Genomic DNA, 26,521 nt, shown 5'->3' with positions numbered 1-26,521 from the left:
GGTTTGACCTTATTAAAGGGCACAATAGGGAGCTACAAAACATTCTCAATCTGTTTCATCATCTATCTGCTAACTTAGGAGAAAAAAAAACCCATCCAAAGGAGCATCCTGCTTAAGCTTGTTCTAGAACTGTATACCTCTCTATTGTATAATCAGTAAGAGAGTCCACTAGGCTGGGTTCTTGAGTCTCTGTTTTCCACACTTGTTAGCAGGAACCAGGAAACCTCTGTATTTTGTTGTCACCTTCTCTGTAAGTGTTCTTAGTGAATGCCATTGGGTGGTATCAGACCAAAAAGAGTCCCTTGATACTTGTGCAAGAAGAGACCCTTTGAATACTGTCTGTATGGGACTGTACAGATCAGCAGCTTTCTCTGGGCGAGCCTGTTCATTGTGACTGCCTGAATCACCAGGGTGCTCTGGATCTGGGTATATGAATGCCAGAGGGTAGCAAAACAGCAGCAGAGAGCTGACATCAGATCAATGTGCCTGACCAAGGCCCTTTACAGGAGACCCTTGAAAAAGATTCAGGTAATTCAAACACATATTGTGTCCTCACGCTTGGCCTTTTAGGTGCTCTGAAGTCAACAGATGAGACTCACACCCAGTGGACAGATATAACATTAATACCAGTGCCCAAGAAATGGACCTTGTGAAGTAACCTGAGAGAAACCCAGGGAAGGGGTTGGCTTTTCAGCTCTGTAGTTTATTGGTGCACTTGTGTTTTGGCCTGTTGTGGACATGCAGAAGCCTGGGGCAGGGACTGAACAAGTATGGCAGGGTGCGGTTGTGAGACTAATGAAGTAGGTTAGTCCATGTAGGTTTGGAGGGGAGGGAAGGGGATGTCTGCTGCATTTTAATGTCAACAAGCCAGGATGTGTGATGTATCATGGGGCACAGGAAGCTTTGGCTGCTCCCTCTCAAATACACCATTTCAATTGATTCAGAATCATCTGCATCTTCATGGAAAGGAGGAAAAGCCTGCGGGAAAAGAGTTGTCTGTGGTAGCTTGTGGTGGATAAAGTAGCTTCCTAATTTCATTCTCTTTGAAGTAGGTGTCAGCAGCCTGCACATGTCTGCAAGTCAGTGCTTTTGTCTGCATCCAGGGAGAAATGGGCTGGATCATAAAAGCCAAGGGTTGTCTTGGGACATCAGCTGCTCAGCAGCTCAGAAAGGTAGGTGGGCACTGGGTTTTGACGTGTTTCATGTGTATCTAAGGAACAGGATCTTCTGGCTGGAAATTAAAGGTTCCAAAGGTCAGCCCCAACACCTCCACACAAGGAGAGGTGTTTGGACATGGTCAGCATTCCCTTATTTTGACATCTCCTTGTCCTGTTGCACAATATTGATACCAGCCATAAAGCTGAGATGGACTGAGCAGCACCTATGCAGAAATGTGCAGTTAAAGTGACACCACATTGCCATCTCTGTTCTGAGATGCAAAGAGCTGCTCAGCACACACTAACCAACCCCTAGTAATCTATATGTTCTCACTGTCTTATGGATTTTGTTTCTCCAGAGAAACAGGGCTTTATATTTATTCCCTGTTTACCAACAGCAGCAGTGCTGGGGCAAAGACAGTGTACCAGCTTCTTGCATCCAAGAGCTTGGACAAATCTGGAGTGTGAAGCCTCTTCCTGTGACTACTGAGGGTCCTGAGCAGTGTTTCTAACAGTGCTTTTAACGTTGTCCCACCATAAGACCCCCACATGCTCTGAGGATTCCCAAGGGAATTTTGCTTGACTAGTAAGATATAAACCAGTTATGAATCAGGCAGATTCCTTGTCAGTCCCCCAGAACACTCATAATACCTAATGAATCCTGGGAAGCTGAGTAATGCCGTAATCTTCTTTTCCACCTCTGTCCCTTTGAGTGCATTGCAGCTGTTAGTTAACACCATCAGGATTCCAGAAATACAGCATTAACTGGGGAAACTGAGGCAAGAGAGAACAACCCGCAGGAATTCCCGAGATGACTGAGCCAGTCTTTCAAAGCAATCCATTTTCTCAGAAAGAAGGCATCAGCTCAGGGATGGGTTAAGGAAATACAATGTGGTACAGGGATGTACTTCACCAGTGTTGCATACTGCAGTGGGGCAATACAGGGTTTATATTTTGCTCCAAGAAAGCTCAGGTTACCTATGCAGGTGGTGTGTGACCCTGGGTTGGTTGTTGTGGGAACGGCTCTAGTTGTGTGTTTGTGTTGCTGAAATGAAATTGAATTGACATTGCCTGAAGTCTTTACTGTACTGACACTGTAAGTATCAACATGAGGATGCACTGATCACTGATAACAAGGAGTTTGCTTCTATGCGATGCTATCCTATGCTATTCTATCTTACACCATTCTTTTCCTATACTTCTGAAGTTTGTGAAAGCATTCAGCTCCTGCAAATGCATCAAGTAATAGGAATAACACGAAACCAGGAAAAGACTCAGGCTGGAGGACCTCTCCTATGAAAACAGGCTGAGAGAGCTGGGGCTGTTCAGCCTGGAGAAGTCTTATAGCAGCCTTTCAGTACCTAAAGGGGCCCAGCAGAAAGCTGGAGAGGGACTTCTATCCAAGGGCTTTTGGGGATAGGAAGAGGGGGAATGGCTTTAAACTGACAGAGGGAAGATTTAGGTTAAATATTAGGAAGCTCTTTACTATGAGGGGGGTGAGGCACTGGCACAGGTTGCCCAGAGAATTTGGATGCAGCTAGGAAACAAACTCCTATGGCTCTCCATGCTTTTCAGAACACATAGGTGTGTTCCCTGACTTTGGAGGTCCTGCAATGAACAAGATGAAGAGAAAGAATACAAGCAAGTAGGTCAAACTGCTCCTAGAGAAGTGCAGGACTGCTGACTGACTCAGGTTAGGGGTTCATCTGGCAGCAGAGGACAGCAGGACAGTCTCTAGTAGTCCTCTTTGAGAGGCTGGTTGCTTCTCCCTACAGAGGGACCATGGGGCTCCACTGATGCTGCCAGTAGCTGGTGCTGTAGGAAACTGCTGTGCCCTCTTATCCCCACCACCCCTGGAAAAGGATGGTGCACTTTGAGCCCAGGGAGACTTGCTGACCTGTTAGGGAGCCTTGTGCTGTGATTCAGGGAAGAGGCAGCCTGACCCTGACCCTGCTGCTTCTCTCTCAGATGCTCACAGAAAGCCAGAAGGCATATGCACAGACATGCAAGATCTTAGCCCTGGGTCTGTTGGAAGGCCATCTTCAGTGAGGATTTCTGATCTCTCCTGTGCTCTTGAGGAGCCATCCTTTTCCATTAATGGTTATTTTTAGCTGTACACTAGCCTTTCACTGAGAGGCACTTTGGTATCTTGGTGGTTTGTGTGGTTTCTAAGAGAATTACCCAGAGAGCTTTTGTGTTTTCAGAGCACTGTACAAACACCAGTAAGCTAATCCTCCCTGCCCCCAGGGTGGCTGAGGATGGAGGTTTCTGGTGGGGGAAGGCTCCTGGGCTTGGGGATCTTCTCAAAACACATTTTTGGGCTTGAAAAACTAGTTTTGACATCACAGGCCTGGGTTCCCCCCGCCCCCCCCCCATTTTCTTAAAAACAAATAGAAATGGGTTAAGTGAGAGAAAAAAAACAACCTCTAAGACAAAGAAAAATAAAGGCATGGCTGTGCTTGAAAAATGGAAGTCTGTGTTCTCTATGAAGATAGAATTGTCCTTAAACATAACAGGCACAACTGTGACTGAGTGTCTGCTTCTCTGTGTCTGTGTCTGAAGACAGCCGCTTCTGAGGCAGAGGACAGCTGAGAACACAGTATGTATGGACATATCCGTATGTCTACATATCTGTTATCTGTCTATCTATCCACCTAGCCATTCCTCGTTTTTATAACCCACTCACTCTGCTGGTATAAGTATCCTAAATGCCTTATTTCTCTGCATTTTAGTATCAGAGATGCCACATGTTTAGTAAAAACCTAAATGAAGGGTGCTTTCTGTCATGCCTAACTGGGCTGGGTTGTGTTTGCAGTGGGGAAAAGAACTGATGCAGAGTGGGAGTTAGGGATGCCCAGCAGCACGTCTCTCACAGTCATTCAATACTGACAGCAGATCACACCCTGTAGTGTTAACAGGCTGTGAGGGAATTCCCTTCACTTGTGGGTGAATCAGCTGGGTGGGAGAGACAGCATGAACATTCCCGGATTAGACTCCTGTTCTAGGCATCTCCCGCACAATAACATTCTGGGTTATTGGGTTTTTTAGGTCTACTCCATGCTCCAGCCCAGAAAGAGCTGCAACACTTACCTGGGCAGCATTGCCATGGGTCAATGTGGTGGTCACCTGGAAAAAGCTTGCCATTTGAGCAGGAACCAAGAGGAGTGTCTTCAGTATATAATGTTCCTGCATTGGAATAAAAATGGCTGGCAACCGCCTGTATATTTTTAAGGTTTCCAAAAATAGATCTAAGTCTCAGGCAAAATGAATGGAGCAAAGACTTAGATGGAAAGAACTGGTAAATGGTCATTTGTCTGAAACGGTTAGTGCTGAGATCATCTTCCACGTTATACTCTGCTACCTGGAAACATGGCCCAGTTTTCTTTTCCCTTCTTATGGCTGTCTGAGCCCTATGTTCCAGTGCATTGATTCCCTTGACCAAGTTTCAGTACAGTGGGGAGAACTGACTTAAAGTTAATGGGAGCTCCCTCCCTGCTCTGTAGGAGCTGGAATGCCTGGAACACCGAGTCACTGTTAGAGCCCTGGAGAAGCAGGGGGAAGTCAGATTATAAGCAGCTGCTCTGTGAGTGAGGGAGAGAAGGTTTTCCAATCACAGTGGCAAGTGAAAGAGGTCAGGAAGAGATGAGTGGGAGTAGGGGCTAACTGGAGGGTAAAACACTCATGGAGGTACATACTTATGTTCCAGGGGGAGTTTGATGTCAATTGGTGAAGCCTGAATCCATGGGTGAGCCTATGACATTTTGCAGAGGGGAGAAGGAGAACTTAGGAGCCAACTTCAGCACTGCAGTTTGGTGCCCAGTGTACCCATGAGCTAGCCTGGCTCCCAGGAATGGCTCAGCTGGCCTGAGGCTGAAGGTGCTATCCTGGCTCATTTGAGGTTGTCTTCCTTGGGGGTAACTGTCTCCACAGTGGTGCCAGTCAGTCTGCATGCCTGCTTGCTCCCTAACTCAGTTCTGCCACCACCACCCAGGTTAAAATCCATCCAGCTAAAAATGCTTGAACAGGTTCAATAGACACACAAGCAAGCCTGGATCGTTCTGACAGGTAGGCACATCTACATTAACAAGTAGCATGGTGTAAATAGGAGCAGATCTGGAAAACAAAAGAGCTGCTGCTGAATATTTAACATTCACACTAAATGTGTTTCAGAGGGACTTTATTTTTGACTTGCTCTATTCTGGTCCAGTTAAATGAATCATAGAATCCTATCCTATTCTAGTAAAGAGCAGACAAGCTGTACAGCTCTGGAGGACTGGACTCCTGTTGTGAAGTCTGCAGGCTGCAAACACAGCAGCCTGAGAATGTGTTCTGAATGATCATCCAGAAGATAAAGCCTGGGGAATGAAGAACTGGAGGGGGCAGGATGTACATGGGGAGAACGAAACACTCCAGTAAATACAACAGCTTTGAGATCCATCCTTCAGCTGATGGTGACAAAGTTGAAGTTAAACAGACTTGCCTTTATTTTTGCCAGCTTCCCTGGGTGACAAGTAGTGACTTGGTTACAGCTACAAGCATCAGTGACATTTTGTCACAGAAAGTTATTGTGCACCTAATCCAAGTTCAGCTAAGACTATCAGTCTGTGGTTATAATCAGGAAGCTTCTTCCCCTGAACCAGGGCTGAGAGACTACTGGCACTTGTGCAATAACTGGTGTTTCTAATGAATTTGGAAGCAGTTGCCAAAATGATACACTGTCACTTCGTTATTCTCAGTGGGTTAAATTTAGGCCTGATAGAATTCTATTGACTGCACTGGAGATACAGGATATGGGATGGATATTTCGCAAGGTCTCCTTCCTCTCTGACTGCAGAGCTCTTCCTTTGTCACCCCATGAATGAAACACAAAGAGCCCTGCCAGGCTCCACAGTTCTGCATGAACATAAACGTTTGTGGGGGAACAGTAAATATCACCATGTGTCACAGCACCTCTGGCCTGCCTCTGCTACCTCCTGTCATGCAGCTCGAGACTCCTGCTGTGGTACCTCATTGTGGGTGTTGGTGATCCATGTGCCTTTGGGAGGGGTTTAATTTTGAATAGCCAAAACATATTAACCTGAAAATCCATCTTAGAACTGGCTTCTCCCCGATTCCTGTTCAGTAACACTCAGTTTGGTCCTTCTATAGCCCCTTTGCTCAGACTGACTCTGTATACAATTACTCCTGATAATTACACATTGAAGCCTTCAGAAAACCCCATTGTGAGTAAAATTATGCCCAATAAACTCCTATCCAGTGGTCACCTGCATCAGAAGCATCTGGAGCTTGGTACCCAGCCTCAGAGGCTGGATCAGGCACTCACATTCCCTGGCAGGCATGGAGAGAAACTTCTGGTGGTTTTCCTTACAATCTCTGAGTTCCCAATCTCTGAGTCAGAAATGTCAGTGGCCCTACACGGTCATCACACTGGTACCATCATCTTGGATCCGTATCAACCATTAGAGAAGGAGGCAGAGCAGGAGAGAGGGACAGGGGGGAGCAAGGGGAACATGTCCAGAGAACCTGTTTCTTTGGGGCACTGAAATGGTGAAGCTGTATCCTGAAGACTCCAAGTCACTTCCCTTTCTGCAACAAAACCTGTTAGTGCTGGGTGTAAGCTCTTGTTGGTCTGAGCTCTATTGAATAAAAAGCTTGCTAGGTTTTATGTCTAGAAAGCTCTGGGTTGTCCTGTCAAGGAAGTAGGTGGATGAGGAGCAGAGCAACAGGTCTTGTTCGACTTTGGAGCTGTAATAGTCTTTTCTGTCATGGTTTGCTTGCAGTGAGGCTTTGCTGGTCTAGACAGCTCTGGTGGGTGTCCCACGGGCTTTGTGAACTGCCTCAGGGGATAAACTACATTGGTAATGTAGTAGTTTACCTTTAGCTCCCTGATTCCAGTATTTCTTAGTTGACTGACCACTGTAAATGCTTAATGGCCTCTGAGAAATACATATGGGTAAGCCCGTTTCTGTTCAGATACACATTACACCATTAACCCTGTCAGAATAAATACCACTGGAGCTACTTCTTAGGTTAACCATCTTTCCTAAAACTGAGAGTTTGATTCCTCCCATCACCCACAGGAGAAATTTCTCTTCTCCAGGTTGAGAGGGAACAGATCAGTGGGCCTTACCCCACTTCCTTGCTCTGAGGGGAAGGCATCAGTGTCAGCCTCCGAAGCTCACATCATTACTATTCTGCATTCATTTTGGAGCATTTCTACATTAGCACCTTTCAGCCAAGCTGGAAAAATATGTTCCCATTCATTGTTTTGTCCTTGCTAGTTATGTTATCTGTTACTTGGACTGTAAATATTTGGAGTGAGGTCCCAGAATAGCCATTAGATTTCCCTTTGTTCCCCACGTTGCTGCAAAGCAGTACAAGGTGTAGAAAGCAAGCAAGGGATGAGCATTTGCTCCCATATGGTACATAGAACAACTGAAGAAGAGGCAATTAAAGCAGAAAGGTGATTCTTACTTTTATTCACATGGTCATTGCATACATTGCACACCCTTTGTCTGGTCTGAAAGTCTCCCCTTGCACATACCCAGACACACAGGGATGTGGGCCATACACTGAGCCGTTGTCCCTCAACCTGCCTTCTCCCTTGGTCCCTTCAGGGGCCTCACTGGCAGTGGGGGACTCATATGCCAGAGGGAACTAGGAACTAGGGCTTTACAGAGCATCTGCAGACTCAAATCCCTGGGATTTCCAGGCGGTTCCAGCTATTTCTGCTGCAGGGAATGGACAAGCCTGGAGCTGGGACTATACACTGTACTGAGCTCCATTCCTCAGGGTGGAAAGGGAGTCAGATAAACAGGGTCACAGATGCAATGGCCCCATCAGCTCCTGCCCTGTACCAGCAGCTGTGTGGGAATGGAATCATCCTCAGCCTTTTCAAATCCTACCTCCTTAAGTGTTGTACGCTCTCCCTTTCCTTTGCTCTCTCATCCTTCCAGCTTGAGAACTGCTGCAAAAGATCACCCTGGTATTCAAAGCAAGGCAAGGGTGTTTGTAAAGAGTGATTGTGTTTGGGAGAAAAGATGCTTTTCACCTCAAAACACTATCAGACACTAAAATGATCCAAGAGCATCATCAAAGGCATCTCACTGTGAAACTGTAGACATTAATGTCTGAGCTGAAGAAAACTGTAAGAGCAGGTGAATGAAGCTTACCTGCTACTCAAAGAATAACTCATAACCAGATTGCTTCATTTTAATATAGGACAATCCAGGACTACTGTGTGGTGAAGGTAGTTCTATGGTAACAATCTGATTTTCTGCCTCCATTTGCCTATGTGAATTAAACTGGATTTCTTTCAGCCCTCTGACATAAGTACACATTCTAGTATGGAACATCTTTTATTGTTGTTTCTTTGGTGTTTATTGATTTGTTTTTTAAATGACATGGTGGCAAGATGGATGGAATAAGACTTCTATCCTCTGGCAAAGCTACGTGAAGGGCAGTTCAAGTTACCAAACATAAGGCCCTAAAAACTACATGCTGATGAAGTGGCCCCTTGCTTAAGTGCTCATGGTATGTAATTCTGGTATTTCAGACCAAATAATGTACGTTCTTTTCCTGTTGAAAAGAAGGTACTACAAAAGGTTTAATGTAAATGAAACCAAGACAATAAATCCCCAGTGAAACACCAGACCTCCTCCCAGGAGAATGTTTAATGTCATCCTGGTCTAATCTAATTCTGAAGCATTTTAATATTATTTAGGCTCTGAACAGTCTGGAAACAACACATTTTTGAGGCCCTGGGTAATGTTACTCATCTCTACAGCCTCCTGTAGGGAGGATCTTCAGTCAGCTGACACTTTTACCCCTTGGAATCTCACCCTGCAGTCGGGGAGGAGAGATAACGCCTGCCTGTGGCTCTCAAGGAATCCACTGATGTGGTTGTTCTCACACACAGCCAGGCAGGGAGGGCTCAGCAAGCCAGCAGCCTGATACCACCATCCCTCCTCAGCACAGCAGAGGTCTGTGGGGGAGGCGAGATCCTGGAGCAGCACCTCCACAGCAGGAATTCCTCATGACGCTGGAGCTGCAGCACCACACAGGTCAGATGATTGGGATGTCTTGTCCTCCCCCTCCACAGGGAAGGGAAAGAGGAAAGGAAGAGGCATGGGCTGAAGTGTAGACATTTACATGCCTGTCACAGGGAAACCTTGTCTTTCAAAGTGGCATGAATGGTATTTTGTTTGGCTGTTCCTACAGGTAATACAGAGGAAGGATGAGAGAAGTGGCTGTGGTGCTGTAGAATTCGCTTTGCTTTGTCTTGTCCCTGCAGACTGTTTGGAGACTGCTTGACATACGGTTTATCACTTTCTGTGCATGCGGCCAATGCCTGGCACACTGTGAGTGGGAATGCCATTGCTTAGGATCTGACTGTTCCACTGACATGAGCTTTGTTTGCATCACTGCTCCTGTCCTTAGCACTGTGAAGAAAATGATAGGTCCCTGGATGCTAAACTGTGGCTCCTCAAATCTGGCAAGGAAAGAGACAGACTTTTGTCTTCTGAGGTTTTATCACCTTCATGGAAAAGAATGATTAAATCCTCCAAACCTCAGCCGCTCAACAGAAGGAAAGGTGGAATAGAAGTCTCAACAGAAGCAGAATTGGGATCTCCCCATTATATCTGATACTGTTTGCATGGTAATGAAGAAAACCCCAGAGCACCACTTGAATTCAGGGACAAAGCTCACACCCAGCATTCCTAAAACTGTGAGCAAGTGCCTGTATTATTCTGGATCTCTTTGATAATATCAATTTTTGCAGGAAACAAGTGGAACCCTTTCATGGAGCAGTCTTGTTTGACCTAGTCTGAGGAAGTCTCCATGTAAAAACAAGTCAGAAAAGGAAGAAAACTTTGTAAACAGGCTCTTAGGGAGCATGTGACTTCTTGTGTAGAAAAGTTGCACCAACTTACATCAATCCAATCACACTGACTTTAATTTCTATGTAGACACAGCACAGAGATTCTAGTTTGGGTGAAACCTGCATATTCAGCTGGAGCAAACAAAGCTTATGGGTCCCATTTCCATCTCCTGCCAGGTGGGCACAGGAATAGTTCTATTACCCTCTGTAGTGTTACTTCTAATTTACTCTGGGGTGAGGCAAGGGCCTCGTCTCTTGCAAACTTCATTTTCCTTTTTTATAGGGTGAGAACTAATCTGGATTTTCTCTTTCTCACATAACTCTGCCTAGTGAGGAAACATCACATTGAAAAGCAAATCAACACATTTTATAAGCCTCTAGTTTCAACATTATTTATGTTGTATTACATATGCATTTACAACAATGTTATTCCTTGGGGAATAAAGAAGAAAAACTTCCTTTCTGCAGACCCTGAGTATTTGATTATGGGTATTTACCAGGCACTTTGAGATCTTCAGAATGAACAGCAGCTTTTAAGGACGTACAAAGTGTTACTACGAATCTGATGTCAATTCCCAACGTGCTTCAGTTTAACATTAATGCCAGCAGAATGGTGTAATCAAATGAAAGAAAATGGTCTACTCGGCAGGAGTCTGTGCTGAGCTGTTTAGTAGAGCTTGGCTTGCTCTCTGCCTGTTCTCTATCTGAATTTATGTGTTCTCGTATTAACACACTTTTCATTTATCCAACATGCTGGGTGAAATAAAGTAGTCTGTTTGGGCTTTCCATCAACCGAGATGGCCTAAGGATTGAAAAGGGGTTAGCAGATTTGACAAGAAGACACCAATTGAAGAAAAATAGGAACATGGGTTTCTACTTGCCTAAAGAAATGATGAGATGGCTTCTTTAAATCCCCATGAAAACACTGGATCTCATTTCTCTCCATCAGTGGTTCCAAAACACCAGTGCCACAGGAAGCTTTGGCACCTGCAGCTGGTCCTCAAACCGTTGTCATCCATGAATTTGACTGCTCCTTTATACTGTGTGATTATGGTGGCAGCCTCTGAGAAGGCTCAAGGACTAGAGGTGGTTTGTGTGCCAGGCTTCAGGGAGACAGAGCCCCGTGTGCTTTTGAAGCATCTGGAGCTGAATTTGTGCTTTTTAGTTAAACACACCCATGCAAACCTTATAGGTGAGAGCACTGAGGAGACTATTGACTGAAGTACACCCAAGCACATATGACTGGGGCTGAATGAGAGACAGCATCCATCTCCTCACCACTACGGTCTTACTTTGACCAGTCCAATCACACATAAAATAGCTTCTTTTCTAAACAAATAATGTTTTTAGCAATAACTACCAGTGCCACCTGACAAGCAAATAAACTTCAGTGTTCAGGGCACCCAGTTCTGGGGCACTGAGCCCCTCGGCTTCTGCCCAGCAGGGCTTTGCCGCTGCCTCCAAGGCTGCTCCTTTCACAGACCCTTCTCAGGGCATTGCTCCCACAGCGGCATAGAATCATAGAATCATAGAGTAGTTAGGGTTAGAAAGGACCTTAAGATCATCCAGGTCCAACCCCCTGCCATGGGCAGGGACACCTCACACTAAACCATATCACCCAAGGCTCTGTCCAGCCTGACCTTGAACACTGCCAGGGATGGAGCATTCACTGCCTCCCTGGACAACCCATTCCAGTACCTCACCACCCTCACAGTAAAGAATTTCTTCCTTATATCCAATCTAAACCTCTGCTGTTTAAGTTTGAACCCACTACCCCTTGTCCTATCACTACAGTCCCTAATGAAGAGTCCCTCCCCAGCATCCCTGTAGGCCCCCTTCAGATACTGGAAGCTGCTATGAGGTCTCCACGCAGCCTTCTCTTCTCCAGGCTGAACAGCCCCAACTTTCTCAGCCTGTCTCCATACAGGAGGTGCTCCAGTCCCTGATCATCCTCGTGGCCTCCTCTGGACTTGTTCCAACAGTTCCATGTCCTTTTTATGTTGAGGACACCAGAACTGCACACGATGCTCCAGGTGAGGTCTCACAAGAGCAGAGTAGAGGGGCAGGATCACCTCCTTTGCCCTGCTGCTCCCGCTCCCGTTGATGCAGCCCAGGATACGTTTGGCTTTCGAAGCCTCCCGGAATCCCGGCGGCGACGCCCAGCTCAGCCCGGCCTCCCAGTGCCGCATGGCCGAGGAGCCCGGGGCGTGAACGCGGCAGCTCCATCCCCGACCGAAGGCGTGCGGGTGCAGCGCCAACGGAGGCGGGGCCGGGCGGGGCTTGCGCCGGGGCGGACAGGCGCGGCTTGGAGTCCCGTTAGAAGTAGCGCGGATCCCGCGGAGAGCCCAACCGGCGCAGGAGGAGCGACCTGCCGTGCCCAGTCCGCCGGGAAGATGCCCAAAACGGTGGGTGCCGTCGGGGGGCTGTGGTGGGGGGGATGCCCTACGGCTGCGGCCGGCTCCGAGCGGGGCTGTGCGGGTGCGGCGGCGTCCGGGCCTCGCTGCGGGAGGGGATGGAAGCGTCCCGGCCGTGGGGACTCTTCCCAGCTGGGAGTCTCCCAATGGGAGAGAGGGGTTGGGGAATGGGGGAGCGTGGGTCGGGAGGGAGCACAGCGGAGCCGCCCGTCCCTCCCTCCTCCCTCCATCTTGTGCTGCGTGCCCCGCCGCGCACCCCCGCCCCACTTGTCCGGGGCGGTGGCCGGGCCCGCTCGTCGGGGCGGGTGGGGAACGGCACTACAGGGCAGCGCCCGAGGAGCCGCACCGACGGTGCCGGCCGTGTGCGCCCCGGGACTCGGTGCGCCGGGGCCTGGGAAGGCGAGCGGGGTGAAGCTCACCCCAGGAGAGCCTGTTGAGGAGTTAATGAGTTCTATGGCCGCCTCCGCTGTGCTCTGTGCAGAGAAGTTGGGGTTTTCACAACTTGTAATTAGCGAGCTGGAGTTGCTAGGGAGCCTTGTCCCAGCTTGACTCGAAGTATTTCTTGGCTGGAGAGATCTTAGTACTTCAGAAAGCCTGGTCAAGTCTGTACTTGACTCTGCTCCTCGCAGCAGGAGTTTGGTGACTAATGAGGAGCATGGGGTTTTTTCCATTTAATTTCCCCCGGTTGGAGTAAAAGAATTGGTCCTGGCCCTTCATTGATAAAACAGGAAGGAGCAGGCTGGAACGCTCTGGATGTTTCCTCACTGGGAGTGATCTGAAACGGCCTAGGAACATCAGATGTTTAAGCAAAGAGTCTACGGTTTACGTAAAGGAGAGGAAAAAAAGCCCTAAACAAAACCTCATCCCAGTGCAAGTGGAAGTTGAAATGGAATCCACCCTTACTGGGGTTTTTTTAAACACAGTTTAATTTTATTACTTTAAAATTGATCCTGGATGCCTGTTTGAGTGATTTCTACTTTTCCTGCTGTCTCAAATGCCAGCTTCCTGAGACAATAGCTGGCTTATTTGGTTTTTAAACATCAACATCTTAAGGGATATCAAACTCGGGTTGCTTGAAGTTTGAGACAGTGTTTTCTGAAGCTTCAGAAAGACCTTCAAACATCAGCAATGCTTGGGGAAGATTTACTTCCTAAAAAAGCCACCCTCAGAAACCTTACGGGCATCAAGTTCAGCAAGATTAACAGAAGTAGCCCTGGTTAGGGGACTTCAGTGGGAAATGTAGTTGAGACCTTTTAGCCAGAGAGTTTACAGTTGTGATGAGCGACTTGTAGCGAGCCAAGAAATCCTGACTATGTTGCGGGGGCACTTACGAGGCAGGATTCCCTCTGACAGGCTGAATCCAAGCGTTACGACACTGCGCTGGCTGCGAGGTGCTCATTGCAGCCTCTGTGCCTGCAGACACACCCAGGGCTGGAGTCATGCTCTCAGTCTGCTGCTTTCTGGTTCTGACAGAGCAGTTCTGCTTTCGGAGCTTCGGCAGATACAGAAATGAGAGTGCTTTGCTGTGCACCGTGTGTTGCACGCCGCGGTTCGGATGTTTGTGCCTGTTGAGGTGCAGAGCTGCAGGCCTCCTGCTCTATCAGCCCTCGGTTTCCTGCCCCATCTGCCCCTAGCTGCAGACTCAACTGAAATAGTATTTTAAACATTATTTCTTGAGCTGTGGTTTGCAGGAACAGGATGTGCTGGCATAACTGCGTAATCAGTTCTTCATGTGAAAGAGACATGACTGCTGCTGTGCTAGCTTAAGATTTGCTAATAGCTACTCAATTAACAGGATAGTAAAACGCAAGTGACCTTCTTCAATGAAGGTCAAACGTGGGTGAAACTTGAGCAGTTAGATGTAGCTATATGTGAGCTTCATCACAAAAATAAGTCCATTGTGAAGAAGACGGATGAAGGAAGTGTTCCAGGGAACAGTTCTGGCTGGGCAGGAAAAACATTTGTGTCTAAAGTGTTTGGTAGCTCTTATCATTCATCTCCCCAAGCTTACAGAACATGCTGCTGTGTGGTTTGAGCAGCAAAACCTGTTGAGTTCTGAGTACCCACTCCTTGTTAAGCTAGGCTAAATGTTAACACATCTAGCTAGAGATTGCCGTTTTCTTACGTGAGATTTGCTACAAGTGGCACTATGCTTTTGGTGCACTATTAATAGGAATCCAAGATTAACTCTAGTAACCTTTGAACTAGTGGCACATGATTTGCTGTTGTGAAGTGTAATGTCTGCACAACTGGAGGGTTTGGTTGTTGGAGGCCTTGTAGGCTATGTAGAAAGTCCATCATGGAGCAGCCTGCTGATCCTGCCATGCTCTCAACAGGAAAGCTTTACTGCTTTATCTAGAGTGATCTTATAGATAAGCAACTAACTCCTAATTTATGACTTTTTGTTCTGAAAAGTTTGCAAGAGTTGAACAGCTCAAGAGCACACCAAAAAGGGCAAGTAATTCCCCCCACACTTTGCACTGTAGAGGGATGGAAGTAGCTGAGTGATAAAATGCCTCTTGGAAGCATTGTTGAGCTCTGAAGTCTCTTCCCTAGTTGAGAAGTCTCGTTATTGGCCATGAGTAGGCTCTGATCTCATGCTTACTTGACTAGTGATCTAGTCTCCCACTGAGTCATTCCAGGCTGGTAGAGCTGGAAGTCAGCTTCTAAATCCTGATAGAAGTGAATGAGGTGTCACGTTGACAGTTAGTCCAAGCCCCATCGTTAATCACTTGACCTTTAGTATTACAAAAGCCATCTTAGTTGGAGGAGTGGGAGGGAAAGTGGCCTTTTTTGTACCAGTCATACCCATTTAATGGGCTGACACTTTACTGTGTTTTTAGCTATTAGAGAAAGCAAAGCTGTATCACAATTCATTAACTATTTTGCCTATTCATTAACTATTATGCCTACTTTGTGACTATATGAATGGATAGGCCACTGAACTTGAATTGTGAGCATCTGTCATGTGTAATGTGCATTCAACTATCTTGTCACTATGACTTGAGCTGTTCTGCTTTAGGTAACATAGGCTTTTCTTGTAGAGAAATGGGTTTAATCAGAGCTAATCTCATGAATACAGGAATCTTCAAACTAAGGTATAATAAAGTTTGGACTCCTCTTACTGTGTTAGCAGAATAAAGTGTTTCTCTTGATGTTCATAAGCCTCCAGGTTTCTAGGTCAAAAATCCACTTGAACAAGCATGAAGTCTTCAGCACAAGAGAGTAGTAGGATTCATAGGTCTCAGCTCAATGATGCTATTTAAGATCTTTTCAACTCTTTCCTGCTATTGCCATTTCCTGTCATATTTTCTAATGTTCAGTGTAGCAATAGCCATAATGGCCTTCAGGGACCCTGTCTGTACCTTAAATTGGTGGTTGTATTAGAGTCCAAAGGTCCTTGAAGCATACCCCCTTTGTTCTTCGGAACTGCATGAATCTGGTTAGGTGACTGAAAGAGTGGGGTAGGTATCAGGAGAATCCTCTAGGTAATTAGTTTCTTGATGTTAGCTACTTGTTACCATTTGCTGCAACAAAGTAACAAAGCAGAGGCTACACTTGTTTGTTTGGGTGATTGATGGATTTACTTTTGTGTGTGTAATTTGCTAGAGGTCTTAAACTGAGGGCAAAAGGTGGACAGATAGAAGCCATGACTTGGAGGCTTTTTTTGATGTCCTGGGTTTGGATCCTGTTGTGCTATGAATGAACCCTTGGAAGCATTTGAGAAGCCTTCTCTTTTTCCAAGGACAAACCCTTTGGTGGTACATCTCTTCCTCTTCCTCCCTTGGTTACTGTAACTTGGGAAGCTTTGCAGCACTGATCAAAGTTAGACAGGCTTTGGGGGACATGGGTGCTAGCTTCTTAGGCAAACTCAACCCATTGTATCTTCTAATACTTTCGGATACATGGAGGTGTTGCAAAGCTGTGTATTTGAGGGCTCCCTACACAGTGTTGTTCCTGTTGGTGAATTTCGGATGTCTTTGTACTTCAGCAGCAACAATAGCTAGAAAGTGCTGAGTATACAGTAGAACCAGGTCAATTACTGGACTGGCATTCAATGACTTATCTGTTGCTTTATACCTGCTATGGGACTTCACAAAGCAGGAAAGACCTTTATACCCCAGCTTGTATTGTATTCATCAGTAAATGAAGCAGTTAATCCTGATAATGAGCAACAGCTTGGTTTGGTACTTCTGGGCCTTCTGTGTTTAAATGGGGAGTTCAAAGAATACCATTGATAAACTAGTGTTTGCTTTGTTTTTACATACTGGTGTAATCTTGCTTCCCCTTCTTAACACAAGCTTTTCACCTAATGTCAATGTTGTGCAGAAAGCATCACTTACAGTGGCTTCAGACTGGTGGTCAAGAACTACTGTGAGTGAGTGCCTGATTTGAATTGGTAGTCATAATCCTGGTTTTGAAACTTTAGTATGACAGCATCAGGCTTGGAATGCTTATCATATCAGAGGTTCTAGAGGATGACATGTGTTAGTTGAGCCCTTTTGGTTTTGACCTCTGTTTGCTGCTTGAGGCAGATGAGCAAGAAGGAGGTTGGTGAGGTGCACACAATAAAAGGAGCCCAAAGAAAGCTTTAGATCTGCTTCTGCTGTAAGAATCCTATGGGGGAAAACGTGCCTAATATCAGGGACTGGTCATTGCTCAATGCTTGCAAGTATCCTGTCCCCTTAACACTTACTGGCAGTACCTCTTCTGGGCCCCCAAGGGGTTGCAGTGCTTTCCTTGGGGTAACTCTCCCTTGTCTGATTAATCACCCCTGAAGGTTAATTCCAATTCTTGCTTCTCTCGTGAGGATTGCTCATAAGATGTCTTAATATGGACTCCTTTTTTTCGACAGGAAATGGCATCACTGCCTCTAGAGGAAACTTGTTTCAGTTGTTTTATGTATAATATCTGGTCTGAAGTGAAATCCTCCTGCAGAGCTCGCTCACGTCCCTAGGTGCCTGCATGACAGGCGGCTGATGGACTGAAACCGAGCGCTTTAAACAGTCCCAGTCTTTGCTTCTTGCCCAGCTGGGCGTGCAGGGGAACAGGCCCCTTCCCCAGTTGCTGGGCTCCGCCTGTCCCTGTGGATCAATGGCCACTGCTTCCAGAGAAGCTCCCCTGGAAGAGGTGGCTCTGGCCCCCCTCCAGGTTAGGGAGGAGACTGACTAAAAGCTTCCTCTGCTGTGGCTGCGTCATCTCCTGGCCCCTTTCCTGGCTTGGGGCAGCTCAAACAACCTTATTTGGCTGACTTCTTTCTTTTCCCTTTTTTTTTCCCTTTCCTTTTCCCTTCCGAGCTCGAGAGGGGCCTCCCTGAATCTGCACAATAAAGCTGTTATCTGTGCTTAATCGCCGCTCTGAGCACTACAATGGGGTCTGCTGGGGAAATAAAAGAGCTCCAAAATCTCAACGGTGACTCCTCGGGTCCCATCCCACATCTCCCACCCCGGGGTCTTGTTTGTCTGTCTGTCTGCGAAAGGATTATCCTAGCAATCAGCTCACCCTGTGAGGAGTGTCTTTGCTGTTGCAGGCACGCTATTGGAAAAGAGGAAATCCCTCCTTGCCCGGGAATAATCCAGGGCAATTAACTGATGTAAATTAAGAGCACTAGTAAGCATCCAGTTAATTGCTTGCTTTTCCCTAGGGGTGTTTGGGAACAGCAGGAATTTGCATAGTGCAGCCAATAATACTGCATCAAAGGAGTGTGTTTTTATCCAATCTGAAACTTCCAAAGCAGGCTGAAGTCTCTAGATTCATGGAAGGCCATTCTTCCGGGCAAACCTCCTAGAGACAGTCACGGAAGTGTTACACGGTGAAGCATTCCAGTGTTTTGGAAGCTGTGGGCATAAACCCCACCCTTCTGACTCCAGTAGCTAATGCTGGTTCTTACTGGAATGCTTAAAAGATTGTTAAGTAAAAACTTGTCAGGGATGTAGGAAGAGAGTTGCTGGCAGGCTTGGTGGCTATAAACGGTGCGATGGTTTGGAGGCTTAAAACCTGAAATTGCAGAGGTTTGGGCCTTATATTGACAAGAGACAATTATAGCTGCAGCAGCTGGGGGTACATGGGTAGGTGATCTACTGCTGCTTCCTTCCTGTGCAGCTATGAAAGGCTATCTTCACTTGTATTAATGTGTGGTTCTCCAGTGGAGTATTGGGGCAGTTGGAAATTCCTGGCCTTTTGAACTCTTACTAAATGGGGAGAGATCACTCTTTAAGAGGTTTTTAATGGTATGACTCCTGCAAAATGCTTTCCTCGTTGTTCCAACATCTCTGAAGCTGTAGTCGTCTTGAGGAACATATTCAATGATACAAACCTTGGATGAAGGAATTATGTTTAGCTCTAATCCCATTCCCAGGCTAAGAAATAAGAGCATTTGGCCATGCTGGGTGTCTCTCCCTTTGGCCACTGCTGGCTGACAAGCGGTTACAGAGAGAGGCATAGGGATGCTCCTAAAAGAGGAATGAATGAAAGAGCTCTGAATCTGATCCCCTCTGTAGAGAAACATGCAGTAGGCAAGAATGAGAGGACTGGCAGAGAGAGGGAAGAGATGGATGGGCTCCTCCTTGCCAACAGTGACTTTGGGTAGAGAGAAATAAAATCTCGGATCAGGAAGAGGATAACTGAATCAGTGAATAAGAATGGCACGGTATGGGGTGGTCCAGATTGATCTAGGCTCTATTGCAAGGTTCTAGCTCTACTGGTCAATTTGTTTCATAGAGGAAGGCTACTCAGGTGAACAGACGTTTCTGTAGTGGAGTGTGAATGCTGTAAAACCTGGGTATCTTTTCCTTTGTTTTGGGAGGGTAGGGGGTTATATTGATGTTAAAGAATCTTGTATGCAGCATATTAGAGAATCACTACTCTATGATTGTGTGCCTTCCTATGCTCTCCAAGTATTTTGGAAACAAAAATGATGGCTTCTGCAGCCATGAGCATTCCTGTCTGTATATCACTGATTTATCCTTTTCTCCATAGAAAGCCCTTATGACTCACAACCTTTTATTCTCTGGACTGGGAGATCTAGTTATGGTGGGGAAGTGACTAAGTACAGGAAAAATCTGCCATCGGAGTCTGATCAATCACTTAGTCACACCATTTAATAAATGTATTTGGTTTTAAGTAACACAGGCTAATAAAGCATGGAATTCTGGGCTAAATCTTTCCTACCCGTACCATTTAAATGATACTCAACTTGACTCTCCAGTATTAATTCCATGCTTGGTTACAGTGCAAAAAATAGGCTGCCAGATGAATTATTAGGATGAAGTTTCAGGGCTTTCAACTTCCCTCAGCCCCTGGAGGTGTGACTTTTTGTCCATGATGTCCCTAAGAATGATAAGGTATAACTTTCACCCTCTGAACATGCTTCTCTGGAATAGTGAATTAAAAAAGGAGTAATCTATTTCCTCAATACATTAAATGTCAACATGGCTCTGGTTGCATTTTTTTCCTCTCCTAAATCCAGAACTTGATATCTTCCTAAAATGATTGTAGTCCACAGGACTTCAGAATGGCAGCAAGTGTTTCTGAAGGCACTCTGTAAGAAGTAAGGCAGTCCTGCTCCTGACAACTCTGAGCAATATTAAGTTGCCCAGTCAAAAAGTGATGATACAAAGCTCGCACAATACTTGTGGTTTAATACATCCTCTTATATATAAATGAGCCTATTAGGCCTATTAGTGTAACAACTCACTGCCAACCTTGGAGTTCCAGCTGGAAGTTATAGAGAAGGAGGGATTTTACATATGTATTAAGAGTAAGGCTTTCCCTACTGATCCATTAACCAGGCACTTTAATGAATGGTTGACTTGTTCATATGCAAGTTAGCAAGAGGCATATGGCATACAAGTTTGCATAGACTTTAGAAATGCTTCCTCCCTGTGTGCAGAAGCTGACCAATGGTGTGATAAGGGGTAATGAGTACTCCTGGGGATATTCTGTTTGTGCACAAGAGGAAAACTTTTCACAATGAGAATGATCATTGTGAAATTGGAATAATCTTCCCAGGGCAGTGGTGGATTCCCCAGTGTTGGACAGGGGGCTGAGCTGTCTTGTCTAGCCTGTGTTTTATGCCAAGAAAGGTTGGACCAAGTGACCCTTGAGATCCTGTTCAACCTCATATTCTGTGAGCATCTTGAATATTCTGTGAATTCTCTTGTTGCTCTCCAGCCATTCTCCCAACTCGTGTTGAAGTCAGAAGTGTTAACTCTGTTCCAGGTGTGGAATCCTGCATTTGTTCTTCTAAATCTCATGCTGTTAATCATTGCCCAATGGTCCAATCTATCTAGATCCCTCTGCAAGGCCTCATGCTCCTCAAGAGAGTCAATGGCATGTCCCAGTTTGGTATAAGCAGTGAACTTGGTGATGGTGCATTCCACTTGGGCATCCAGATCACTGATAAAAACACTGAACAGAACCGGGGCTAGGGTTGAGCCCTGAGGGAACCCCCCCAGGTGATGAGTTGCCAGACAGATGTAGCCTCATTTACCCTTTGGGCCCTGCTGTCCAGACAGTTCTTACCCAGTGCACTGTGACCCTGCTCATCTCACAGTTGGACAACTGGCCCAGAAGGATGCTGTGAGGGACACTATCAAAAGCCTTATTAAAACCCAGGAAAACTACATTCCCTTCATCCATTAGGTGGGTGACCTTGACCAAATTAGTTAAGATGTGCCCTTTGTGAACCCATGCTGGCTGTGCCAGATGATTGTATTGTCCTTTAAACACCTTTCAGTTGACCCCAGTTACTTGGTTGATCTAGTTAATATCTGACTACTAAAACAAGTCTTCTAGTAACCATATCCTAAGGAACCAAAATTGCCTGGAAAGCTGGAGGGGTTGAAAGAAACTTGCTTGTACTGCAGCTTATAGTGGAGACAATAGAATACTTGGTGTCTAAGCAATAACAATGTGCAAAATCTGGACAGTTTGGTGTGGTGTATGTGTGGCTTTTGTTGTAGGTGTGTTTTTTATATTGTTCATTAGTAATGATACTAAATTATGTCACTTTTCACATTCATATGTTCCATTAAGTTTTGACAGCATTCATTAATGGAGGCACTGCACAACCTGCATCAGAAAGGTGTTGCTCTTCTAGTATACTATTTGTAACTACTGCATGTTATATACCAAGTGTTAAGGTAACTCAGTGCTTTGTGAGACAAGATCAAAAGCTTAAGCATTGATAACTATTTTTCCAAGATCTGTTTATTTAATTTTCCCCTATATGTATCTATGTATTAAAGGAACTTCAAGTCACCTTTTGAAGACGTAGACTAATTTGATGCATTTGTTTTATTGAGTAGACAATCAGAACTTTAGCTGATATGTATTGAATCCAATTGAATTCAGTGCTTTGTGGCTGCAGTTATCCTCAGTGAACAATCAGGGTTTGAGCTTACCTCAAGTGAGAAACCTTTCTTGTGTTTCTGAAAACATGCTGTGTGACTGATTTTCTGTTGCAGTTTCACCAAGGAGCAATCAACATGTGAATTTGCTTGCATTAGTGGAACACAGGAAGCAGAAAGTAATAAAATGATTATGTTCTAGGCAATATCCACAATCTACAGAACCAGAAGCTGTTGTGTGAAGGAGCTGTTGCACATGACTGCTCATTTTGTGAGCTCCTTCAGAAACTGTAAGGTTACTATGGTTTGAATAATGGGGTCAAAATGGCTGTTATTACTTATAATACCTGAAAGCTCCAAGCCCATGGTTGGAAATGTGGTGGGATCTGAAAGCATTCTTATCCAGCACCTTAAAACACTTTATCACTAAACCAAGACAATACTTGAACAAGCCACGTGTCTTATCCTCCAGCCTGCAGCTCTCTTGTGCTGCTCTTATATGAGCTGAGCTGTAACTTATTCTTTCCCAGAATATGAGATGATGTGATTTCTTACTGCTGTAGCATAAGTCCTTTGCTCCAAAAAACCAAACAAGGACCCTCTGTTACCTGAACATGGTGTTCAAAAAAGCCGAAAGTGCAAAATGATGAAATAGCTTTTTCTTGCTTAAAGACACTAAACTGCACCTCACAGTGATGCTATTCTGACCAGCAATAAACTGGGAAGCTGGAAAAGTTCTAGCTGGAGACTCAGAATTTTCTTACTCTTCTTTTAATGACTTGCTGCTGCAAGTGTTTTAGGCTATGTAACATCTATAGACACCAATGCCTTCTGCACTGATGGGCACAATGTATACCTAGGATGTTGTGGCAACAGCCGTGCATGCAGAAGTGAGCTAAAGTTAAACCTCAAGTTGTGTGTTTTTTCTTTATCTTGCTCTGTGGTTTGTTACTAACATCTTAAATTGAAGGTTGACTGCAAGCTGTAGTGGGATGTGTTGTGCTCAGTTTGAATACCCTTTTGTTACACCCAAGAGAACAGGGTAGAGACCTTTGGCGAATGAGGATATATGTCAGTATCTTCACATTTGAGAACATATTACTGCCTCTTTGAATAGCACAAGATGGAGCAAATGGGACTAAACCCACACTAAACCAGTGAGCTTCCAGATCACTGAAAGATCAGAGCAATCAACTGAAGATGAGATGTCCTGAACAGTACTTGCTTCTGCATCATACACAGGAAATAACCACACTATCTTAGCATTTGAGAGAACAAATGTGAAGTATTCAGAATCTGCTTAAAAATCTGACAGAAGGCTCTCCTGCTCCTTTGCTGCTTCAGTTCTGACTTATATAAAGGGTTTGCTTGCTCTGTACTTGGTTCACCTCTGTGCAGTCTTTTCTGCCACTAAGCACCAACTTAGCCATGGGAAAAGTGGTTGGTCACCTCCTCTAAACTTGGAAAGTGTCTTTCATTCATATTGCAGAGTAGCTGGTTGGTGTTTCTTTTTGTATAGAACACCTCAAATTTGTCTGTTGATAGGAAATATAAGATTCCAAGTTTAAGATTCACTTGCATAATAGCTTGCTTCTCAGTGAGCTGGTTCCCTCGGTTTGGTGGAAGGGTGCATGTTGTGAGACTCTTTCCTGGGTATCTTGAGACTGTGTGCTGCATTGCCCTGTCCTTTCACATGTTTCCTTATCCCTTTGCAAGGAACTATGCGCAGATGTTTTGGGCTCAGAACTGCCATAGAGGACTTCCCAGTGAAATGCTTTTACACTGTTCTAACGGCAGCTTTGGTTTGGCAGTGTTTGGAAGGATTTGAAAATAGTTTGTATCTGAGGGGATTCGGATGGTCTCGTAAATCAAATAACATTGATCTGCCATTCCCTTAGAGAAGGATGGGCTATTAGATGCATTAACGTGGACCTATCGGTTTTCATAAGCCTGTGCAAGAGTAGCTTGCTGCTCTTCCTGCTCCTAATGTTCTGGAGATGTGCAGCTGGGGGTGAGTTATCTACATGCAGGAATGTTGAAGGAACCCCAGGCTTTGATCACAGTTGAAATGATGCCTGCAAATCCTATGCTGCTGTTCCTTAACATGTGGAAAAGAACATGAAAACATAACAAAAATCAACCCTACACAGCAGGTCTGAATGCGAGCAAAGCTCTCAAGCTGACTTGTGAATGCTCTTTGCAGAAGGCTGCCTTGCAGACTCCCTGCCTCTCCTTGCTATAGTAAGGTTTACTGTTTGCTTTGTAAGTTATGTTTGTGTGTATGTTGACTTGCATAGGAGATACACTGAACATCTGGCTATTTTCTTACTGCTCAGTTGTGTTTTTCAGTTTTGACCTCCAGCTTCAGGAAGACCATTAACAGTTTGGCTTATCTGTATGTTTGGCCGCATAAAGATAGTCCTTACTATCTCTGTTTGTAGAGGAGGTTTAAAGGATCTGAATACTGAAACTGCAAATCAAGGAAGGAAATTTTTCCTGCCCTCTTGATACAAGAAGTCAGTTTCTGCCATGAGCATTATAAATGCTTGAGCTAATGCAGGGCAGCTCTGCAACAGCCTCTGCAGTCTGGTAGAACTATTGAACAAGTTAAGCTGAGAGAGCCCCAGAGGCTCTCTGGTCCAACCATGCTCAGAACAAGGCCACTTTCAAAGTTGGATGACTTTCTAAGTTAGGCTGGATTGTTCAGGGTCTTGCTTTGGGTACAGTGAGACAAAAGTAACATTGGAAAGTAATGGAGCTTAGTATTATGTAAATGCCTGGAAGTTTGTAAACTCATCTTCTGGAGTGCAGAGCTATGGAGGAAGTAAGAGCTGGTCAAATATAATGATGAAAAAAATCCTAATGATTGAAAGCAAACTCTCTTTTTTAATACTTAACATAAGGCCCAGTTACTTTTTAGCTCTCTTACCTGTTGTGTTTGCTGGTACAGTTCATCTGTGCAAGGTATCTCTGGGTATGTCCAGGCAGTGTTCTGAAAACACTTTCCCACATAAAGCTAGTGTAGGCCAGAAAACAATGTCAACTTGGTAGCATGTTTGAGAGCTTTGGTTTGCTGCAACTGTACAGTTTTGCTCCCATCAATGTGTTTGTCTTGCACTGCCCTCAATAGTTCAACTTAATAGCGCATCAGTTCTGCTCTGCAGAATTGTGTTAATGGCATGTGCACGTGTGGCTTGATGAAGGGTAAATCTCACCAATGGGCTCTGTATCAGAGCTACTGCAAAGGACAAAGCAGGAGTGGCTGGGAGCAAAGGTTGCCCAGTAGCTTGGCTCATCCTGTCCTGTTGTACCTCAAAAGCCACCTTACCCTTCCCTCTTCCTGCAATCTGTGCCAGCAGTAATGCCCCCATGTAAATGTGGTGAATGGGACTGATGAAATGGTTCGTTGGAAAAACGGCAGATGAGTTATTCTCAGCCTGATTCATTCTTTGGTCCTGCTTGTGGTGTAGTCATGGAGCACTAATACAAGGCCAAAAAAGGCAGTGGGAGGATGCAGGGTGTTTGGGATGGGTTGTCTTGGTGATGGGACCGCACCCTGCGGGTACTGGCTCTGCTCCCTGCAGCTCTGGAGCAGCCCTGTGCCCACTGGGAGCCTTGTGGGATGCTGGGTCCTGTGTATCCTGGTGGTGTAGCTACTCTCTATTAGGAAAACTCAAGTGTTTGAACTAGATGGAGCTTAAAATAACAAAAGGTACTTCAGCCATCACAAGCTGGTCTTTTATAAGCCTTGGCAGTCCCAAGAGAACTATTTAGAACCTAAAATAGGTTGGTGGTTGAGAAAAGCAAATGTGGGTGGGGAAACTGAATATTAAAAAGAAGTGCTGAAAGGAGCCATTTCGGGGAAATCCTGTGTTTTGGGGAACCATGACTTAAATAGATAGGAAAAGGCATCCAGCCTAAATGAGACCCTGGTCTGAAAGGAAGTTGCAGGATTCATCTAGTCCGCTGGAAATGATAAACCCGAGCATCACAGGATGATGAAACAGCTTTACCTCACTCTTGCCTGTGCCTGCAGTTAAATTTGGAGGGATGGCTCATAGTCTGGGCAGTCAGATCCCACAGTAAGGCTGTGTTCTAGCTCCTAGAAGTCTGGCTATTGTTCAGATATTCAGTGAGTGCTGTGAGCGGGCCAAGAACTGGATGTGCCACACCCAGGCAGTGCTGTGGATGTCTGAAACAGGCAGCCCTGTGTTCAGCTGCCCCTCGCTGCAGTGAGCCCAGATGCTGGCTGTCTCCTGGTTGCAGAACAGAAGCATGTGGGACAGATAAGCATGGTTCTGACGTGTTCATCCAAACATGAGAACCCTTTGGAGGGAAGAGCAGTTATCTCCATGCTGTCTTTCCTGTGGGAAGTCTCTTGAATGATAAGCAGAGCATCTGAGCATAGCTTTTGATTCATTTGCCCTCAAATCCAAGTTACCTTTAAGATGATTCTTACTTGCAGGTGACTTTAGAGACCTTTACATAGAGAATGAGTATTTAGTCTATTAGCTCATGAATGTCAAGTATTTGCTGTACATGTGGTGCCTCCATGCAGCTCACATTTCTCTTGTTAGCATCCTGTCTTGATCTTGTTTTGAGCCCCTTCCAGCAAAATAGCTGCTTATAATTCTGGCAGACATCCACTGGATGCTAGGTTTGGGAAGTGTACTGGCTGTCTGGAAGTGTGCCTCGGCTACCCGTCTTGTCTGCTTAACC

The 26,521-nt window shown here is 45.4% G+C and overlaps 1 protein-coding gene across 1 annotated transcript in view; it reads left to right on the top strand.

Annotated features, from left to right (window-relative positions):
- Positions 1–12,313: 12,313 nt before the first annotated feature.
- The window catches only part of MSN (moesin), a 42,021-nt gene continuing 27,813 nt past the window's right edge, over positions 12,314–26,521 (top strand). Inside the window, exon 1 of the mRNA XM_034063752.1 lies at positions 12,314–12,443. Coding sequence (XP_033919643.1) covers positions 12,432–12,443 — 12 coding nt within the window. The 5' untranslated portion in view covers positions 12,314–12,431. The remainder of the gene's footprint in view (positions 12,444–26,521) is intronic.

The sequence above is a fragment of the Melopsittacus undulatus genome, chromosome 6, assembly GCF_012275295.1.
Source record: "Melopsittacus undulatus isolate bMelUnd1 chromosome 6, bMelUnd1.mat.Z, whole genome shotgun sequence".
NCBI lineage: Eukaryota > Metazoa > Chordata > Aves > Psittaciformes > Psittaculidae > Melopsittacus > Melopsittacus undulatus.
Note: the sequence above shows the minus strand (reverse complement) of the source record. Positions and strands in the feature narration are given on the sequence as shown.